This window comes from Lactuca serriola, chromosome 4, assembly GCF_051521515.1.
Source record: "Lactuca serriola cultivar US96UC23 chromosome 4, Lser_US96UC23_V15, whole genome shotgun sequence".
Lineage (NCBI taxonomy): Eukaryota > Viridiplantae > Streptophyta > Magnoliopsida > Asterales > Asteraceae > Lactuca > Lactuca serriola.
Genome location: NC_136411.1, coordinates 391,087,654 through 391,095,343, shown reverse-complemented (window position 1 = coordinate 391,095,343; position 7,690 = coordinate 391,087,654). Strand labels below are relative to the sequence as shown.

The 7,690-nt window shown below is 32.4% G+C and overlaps 1 protein-coding gene across 2 annotated transcripts; it reads right to left on the bottom strand.

Annotated features, from left to right (window-relative positions):
• Positions 1–1,774: 1,774 nt before the first annotated feature.
• On the bottom strand, positions 1,775–7,353 carry EMB1997 (para-aminobenzoate (PABA) synthase family protein). Of its 2 annotated transcripts, none has more exons than XM_079035513.1 (14): positions 7,159–7,353; positions 6,077–6,451; positions 5,849–5,980; positions 5,553–5,620; positions 5,077–5,141; positions 4,902–4,968; positions 4,617–4,820; positions 4,413–4,539; positions 4,023–4,291; positions 3,817–3,902; positions 3,619–3,727; positions 3,463–3,545; positions 2,760–3,386; positions 1,775–2,539 (listed from the first exon to the last, which is right to left on the bottom strand). In XM_079035513.1, exons 2-14 carry the CDS (start codon positions 6,402–6,404, stop codon positions 2,041–2,043), a joined length of 2,664 nt encoding a protein of 887 aa, XP_078891639.1. In that variant the 5' UTR covers positions 6,405–6,451; positions 7,159–7,353; the 3' UTR covers positions 1,775–2,040. The 2 variants fall into 2 exon arrangements, with proteins under 2 accessions (XP_078891639.1, XP_078891641.1); XM_079035515.1 differs by having other exon boundaries at positions 6,077–6,448.
• Positions 7,354–7,690: the final 337 nt, after the last annotated feature.

Here is a 7,690-nt window from a genome sequence, read left to right as displayed (position 1 = left end):
GTACAAAACTAGTGATACAATCATAAAATCCAAAATTTCCATTTAAAGATTTAATCATTTTGATTTTTAGTGTGGATTTAGATGATAATTTATAACATTAGAGATTTGGATTATTCAAAAATCTGAATAATTTATAACATTAGAGATTTGGATTATTCAAAAATATATTTCTATTTGTTAATAACTCATTTGTTTATTTAATAAGTTATAGTTGAGACTTGTGTAGGTCTTTTTTTTTGTCATTTCTATCCTCACGGTTTAAATTAATAACTTATTTATTTTTTCTTTAATATTAAATAAAACAACGACAAATTTTCATGAGTAGTATCTTTGGTTTCCAAAAAATAGCAATGTCATGATAACGTTGTAATGCATGTCTCCCTTTTTCAAATTAAACATGGTTAGTCCTTGTTAGTCCTTTTGGATGACTTTGTTAATATAAGGGTTAAATGCTTATGAAATGTCTATTTACCAACCCCTCCCCCTTTTATTTAATTTATTATTTATCATTTTATCATATTTCTATTCTAATCATTTTATTATATTATAATTTAGAACCTAACCAACTACCTTCACATGTAAACTCCTCTCTTTCCATCCCTCCCCTTCTCCACATCCGACGATTACCTCTCCTTTCTTGATTAATGCAAATCATGTACCAGCAAATCTTGGGGATTTGGTTTCGTAACAATCATTGAGAGACTCTATTGATGAGATAAATGGTCATTGGTCAGTGCGCCTTAACACCGGATGATATGCCAAATGCTATAGAGTGGTAGTGGTGGGTGTCTCCATGAAGGAGTTGGTGGATATCATGGTGACCGATACAAAGGTGATTAGCATGAAGGTGGCGGTAGAAACATAGGTGATAGGTATGGTGGAAGTCATGATTGTAGGTACAGTGGCTCTATGATGGTGGATCTGGGCACCATTGTCTAGCCTGACTTGACATCGTCGTCATTCCCCAACCCTTGCACATCATGTTTAAGTTGAATCGCGCTCCCTACTATCTGCTATCTATTATATATGATTTGTGTTCCGAACATGAACATGTTTTGGGCTTAGGATAAGAGAATAGAAAAGCCTAGATATTTTTTTAAACATTAAACACATTGTTGAAAAATTAGTTATGTAAATGATCATCACTAAAATGAGATGAAAAGCCTTTAAAAATGACTAACATATATTATCAAGTTTTAAAAATGACTAACATATATTATCAAGTTTTATCAACTCAGTGAAAACCTTATATTTTTTTCTGTCTTATTACAAAATTAGAAGAAACAATCTACTTTATAAGTATATTGATTTAGACATCAAATAGATTATTATAAATGAATAAAGACAAATTGTTATATGTCAAAAGATCAAGTATGCCAAAATATGTAAATGTCTTTTTTTTTGTCATTTTAGATATATAAATTTCTTTTGCCAAACATTCTAAAAAAATTGTGTTTTTTCACCGTATAACTAATCCAAACATTTTATTTTTAAAACTCTTTTGCTACCATATACACTAATAAACACTTTACCAAAAAAAACGTTTTTTGTTTTCCAAACTCAATCTCAAACACCTATAAAAATTAAAAAAGGTTAGTCTTAGAACATGACACCACAAAGATCCAGACTACTTGCAAAAATAGAAATCTACACAAACATCATGTTAATAGTAATACTAGATCTTGGTCACAACCACACATTCAAAGACCCAATTTGGCCAAACACAAACTGTTCAAACAATAATGAAATTGGACTTTGAGTGGCTATCAAATCATAAAGAAAATGATCCATTGAGGTTGCCAAAACAAGAGCCACAAATTATACAACAACATCAGCATACATGTGATAGATACCTTCACTCACAATACGAAATATAACCTACCACAAAAAAACAAATTTCACTATAATCATAATTTTCAACATCCAAGTAATTTTGTTGGTTCTCGAGTAAAAAAAAAATATGTGTTGACCATACTGGGTGCCCCATCAACCGGTCTCACAGCCAACATTGGGAAGTAAATCAGATAAATCACAATGTCCCTACTGTTCCACTGATTTTTGTTCATATTCGAGTACGGAGTTAACCGGAGCTCTTGATTTCAAAACCATTTCTTTATACTCTTCTTGGGGACTTGAAAGAGACACAATGGCCCCACCAGCACCAACCGAAGCTTCACCTTGGTGAACAACCACGGTTCGTATAACAATATTGAGATCAAAAGTTTGGTTATATGAAAAGAAGCCAATACACCCCGAGTATATGCCTCTTGAGCAACTTTCCAAAGAGTCAAGAAGTTCCATCGACCTTAATTTCGGTGCACCGGTCATCGAGCCACCAGGGAATGCAGCTCGAACGCAATCGATTGCGGTTAGGTTTGACCGTTTCTTGCCTTGCACCGTGCTCACCATGGTGTGCACGGTCGCGTATGATTCCACGTCCATGAGTCGCGGAACGTGGACTGAGCCTGGGTCGCATACGCGACCCAGGTCGTTTCTTAGCAGATCGACTATCATTAGATTTTCCGCTTGGTCTTTTTCACTGTCGAATGAATTTTGAATTAAAATTCAGTTCGGGTGGACGGAATGGAATGGAATGACACACATTCCATTCCATTCCTTAGACACAAAAGGAAAAAAGGACTTGTGTTGTAGTTGTGATTTATGCATGAAATCACAACCACAACACAGGTCAGGAATGGAATGGAATGATATAGATTTATTCCATTCCATTCCTCAGATACAAAAAGGAAAAGACTGACCTGTGTTGTAGTTGTGATTTAAGCATGTGATCTTCGTGAGGTGTGGACCCACGTGCAATAGTGCCCTTAATAGGTTTAGCTTCAAGAACACCATCTCTATCTAACCTCAAGAATCTCTCAGGGGAAGAACAACAAATAGTTAAATCTTCCTTTGAAAAATTAAGCCATGCAGCATAAGGAGCAGGATTCTTCTCTCTAAGATGTAAGTAAATCCCTAAACGATTCAAATCTCCTAACTTCTTTCTCATTTGAGTTGTTAAACACAGCTCATAGCTTTCACCATCTTTTATAAACTCCTGACACTTTTCCACATCTTTTATATACTGTTCTTCACTTTTATCTGAAAGAAACGTACTTTCGGTTTTTTTGTTGTTATTAAGGTATTGGACTTTGGGAAGAGTGGTAGAAGATGGTTTTAAGGTTATAAGCTTTTGATAAACATCATTGACCCATGTTGTTTTTGTTTTTGTTTTTGTTTTTGTGGTTTGATCGTGTAAATTTAGAAGGTAGATATCATCATTGGAATGATCTATTGCTATAAGATTGTCTACAAAGAAGAAACACGCATCTGGTGTTTTTGCCTTGTGTTGGTTATATGGTGCACCACATTCTACTTTAAGGCCATATCTGTAAATAAATAAATAAAAAGATTTTTATATTATTAAAAATTGAAATAAAGTATGAATTACAAAAAGTTATATACCCGAGATAGCCTACGTATCCACCGTAAAATTCAAATGGTAATCCTTGGAAATCTTTTTCATCATAATGAATAGATTGAAGTTCCTATTAAAAAAAAAAAAAAGTTGACATGTCAGCAAAAATAAAAAAATATTATTAAGAACCGAATAAATGTTACCTTATTCATGAAATGGAAGCAACCTTCTTCCAAAAATGCTGTGGTGGATAATCCTTGAGCATTTTCAATTGTAATATTACCTCCACCTCCACTTGTAGATGTAATCTCACTGAAGAAGATAACAGGGTTAAATGCAAGAAATAAAAATGTATTTTATTTCTTCTATTTTTGAAAAATCAAAGTGATGTTTATTCAAACCTTGGGTCCAAATCCGATAATCTGAATGTTATCTGTTTCCAAAGAGAGCCACCTTTTCCACCCATAAACGAAAATCTTGCTCTTCTCTGTATAACATGCATATATTCAATGACGAGGATGATAAGGGCATTTATGTCTTTTGCACAGAGTAAAAATCAAAAATTGCAAGGAATTAATTTTATAGTTTATAAAGTAAGAGATAAGACCTTTTCTGTAGAGGAGCTATCAAGCCAAAAGGTATTTTCAGCCTTTTCATCTCCAAACAATTCAAGAAATATGTTTTTTGCACCACCGATTTGCGAACACAAATTCTCAATTTTCCTCCATTCTAACTTCAAAAACTTGACATCATTTCTCAAATTTGACGAATTTGCCCTCTCGTATATATCAAAAGGGTTTGTATCAAGAAAAGACACATAATTTCTTCTGGGATTGTCTTTAAACTCCCAACTTCCATTTCCCACCTGCATGCACGCTAAGTAAAGTTTACTGCTCAAAAGCCATGAAGCAACTTAATTATTATGATAAAAAATAATAATAATAATAATTTTAAATAAATAAATAAATAAATGGTTTATTATGTTATAGTAGTTTACCATTATACTTTAACTTCCTGTCATTAATAGAACAAGAGTCCTTCCATCCCCAAAAGTCTTCTGTAATTTCTCTGAAATTTTTAAATATCTGACTCCCATGACAGGTGGCAATGCTCTCGGGATGAAACTGCAAGGGGGAGATTTGAATTACCTCATAAATGCAAGGACTGGTTGTGAATAATAAAGATAAAGATGAAGGTGGACCTGTAAACCATAATGAGGCCTTGTGGAGTGCATGATACCCATGAGAACTTTCTTATCAGGTGTAGTTTCAACATAAGAGTTTTCTTGGTCAAACTTTTGGTCAACCAGAGAAGATATTGTATCAGTTGAACAAGTCCATGCTAAAGGTATAAGTTCCTTTGGAAGTGACTTTGGATCTATCACTAGGGAATGATATCGAACCACCTATACATATAAAAACACATTGTTTCAATCTTATTATTTTAGTTATTGTTTCTATTTTAGTGTATTTAATATTAAACTCACCTTAAAACCAGAATTATTTCCAGAAGGAATATCATGGAACAGTTTGCAGCCATTATGCTGTATTTCACTACACAAGACAAGTGGAGTTAATAATATATATGTATATGTATATGTATATGTATATGTATATGTATGTATAGTATAATTATAGCCATGTTGTAAAGAGTTTTAATACCTTAAACGTCCATGAACAGGTTCAAAGGCATGCACAACATTAGCACCATGCACATAGCCTAAAGCCTATGGAAGCATTGAAGTTTTTAGTATTATTAAAAATAATTAAATATAAAATAAAAGTTACAAGAATGAAAAAGGTCATATAGGTCTGAATTAGATGTGAGATCCTCCTAAGTCCTAAAATGTGACAGATTAAAATTTCCTCAAATTTTAATTCCCTCATATGACAGATTCCATTTCTTTTAAAATCTTACACCAATTGAAATACTCTTACGTTTTTTTCATTTTCCAAGCTCAGTTATTTCTATTGAATGACAAAAATGTCAAGGCAAAAACTCATGAATGAATTCAAGTTTTTACTAAATGTGAATTAAGATTCAAGATTATGATCTGATATAAGAATATTTATTAACTGATAAAAAATTACATGAAAGATAAGACATGAAGAACAGTAGAATCAACTTTAAAGAATACCTGGTGTCCAAGACAAACACCTAAGATTGGAATGTCCCCACACTCTAGCAGCAACTTAAAACAAATTCCTGTAATTCACAAAAAGTCAAAGTCAATTGTTTCCAATTCTAGAAAGCTCTATTGTAATTCTAATGAATCTCACTTAAAATTGGTGGCAAATATTTTAGATTTAATTTTAAGGCATTCTACTTTTAGAAAATCTTCCCATTTATAGCATTGTACTTCCAATTTTTTTATTATATCAGTAAAAAAATAGGTTTTAATTAGAAAAGTAGATTGCTATTTCTTGCACTTACCTATATCATCCGGGCATGCTGGTGATCCTGGACCTGGTGATATGACAATATTATCAAAAGCTCTCTCTTCATAAATGTAATAGCAAGCCTCCTCCCATGTCCATTCATCATTTCTCACCACAACAGGAGGCACTAAACAAAATATGAAAACTTATCACATGTAAAACTTTCAGCCTTTTTGTGAAAATTTTCAATGATTATAAAAAATTAAAAACAGATGAAACTTACATCCATTAACAACAGATAACTCTTGGTATATATTGTATGTGTAGCTGTCATAGTTGTCAATCAGCAATGTCCTGATAAATTCCAACTTCTGTTTTGGCTTTGACAATGACTTTTCAATAAAACGTGTTCCTAATCCTTCCATTTGACTTGAAAGCACCAGTTTTCTAGCATCATGACTAGACACTTGGATGCTGTCTTTTTTGGTGATGTCACTAGCCTTGATTGAAGATATGAACAGTGGTTTATTGATGTTTATACTTTGTGAACTTTCTGGATAATTGGATGTGATCTCTGAATAATTCGAGTGTGGATTGAAATTGAAGTTCATTTTGAACCTAATAAACAATATTTGGTTCCACACAGCCTCTCCCTCTGCTATAAACAATGTGTTTGCAAAACGATGTAAATCAGTTAAGAAAGAAGTTAGAATTTGTGTGAACTGGGTGATGTTTACTTAGAATTCATTTGTATAGGAAGAAAATAAGTCTACATTTGGGCATCAATAAGTCAACAATTGAGCATTATTAAGACAACATTTGGGGATTGCAAAACTTATTCTTGATATGATATGAATATGACTATGAAGTTCTGGGGAATCATTCACTAGTTCAAAATAGTAGCTCATAAATATGAATAACATCTATCTTGTTGTGTAGTAAGAGAAAAATAAATTCAAATACATGATTAAAATCATCATTTTTAGCAAGATGGAAGCAACATGTGCATTAAGAAACAACTCTTAAGATATCTAGATTCTAAATAACAACGATCGAAAAAGCAAATCTTCATTGCTCTGATTTTAACTATTACACCATCCATCAAATCCGTTCTGTTTAACTCATCAAAGGCTAAACTAGAAAAATGAACACTCAAACCTTCAAACACCTAATGACCATTTGCTTATTTCCAATCATACCATACACAGAGAGACACAGACACCATGCATAGATGTAACGCAGAGATCTCGGAAATTTAGCAGATCTTAGAAAGATAAATCTTTAAATTCGGAAGCAAAAGAGAAATTGCATCAAACAAATACAAGTTTCAAAACGAAAAACAAAAATCAATGGCGGTTGGCGAACCTGAGACGAAAGATTTGGTGGAAAGCGAGAGAGAAGCCGACTCTGTTCCTGTGTGTGGTCGTTTTGATACAGGAACAGAAATCGCAGTAAAAACTAGCCGCCTCCACGTAGAAGATATCCAAAATCTAAGGAAGGAAATCGCTGGGTGTAGGTTCGAACGCTGATTGCTTGGGAGTTTCTAATTTCTTCGTTTTTTCTTTTTAAATTCTCGGTGGTATATCATTTATGGACTTCCTTTTCTAACTTTTTCAATACAAAAAAATAGAAAATTTATAAGATGGATTTAGATTATCTGAGTATTCATTATAATACTCCATTTAAGTTCCTTCCAATCCGATTAAATGAATTTAAATTGACTTTAGTTTCCAAAATATAAATTTGAATAGTTAAAATTAAATTTAAATCAAATCTAATACGACTAAATACAATTTGATTTGATGGATTTTTATAATTTGGTTTTTGAAAACCATAATAATTTTAAAACATGTATAATTAGAATAATAGCTAGAAGAAACAAAAACAAATTATTTGT

What these genes read in the sequence shown, in the direction of transcription:
- EMB1997 (XM_079035513.1), bottom strand. Translation starts at nt 6,404, where the DNA reads ATGAACTTCAATTTCAATCCACACTCGAATTATTCAGAGATCACATCC. An exon ending in ATAGCTCCTCTACAGAAAAG is followed by an intron (nt 3,903 to 4,022) that starts GTCTTATCTCTT and finishes CATGTTATACAG; the next exon opens with AGAAGAGCAAGATTTTCGTT. An exon ending in TTATCGGATTTGGACCCAAG is followed by an intron (nt 3,728 to 3,816) that starts GTTTGAATAAAC and finishes TATCTTCTTCAG; the next exon opens with TGAGATTACATCTACAAGTG.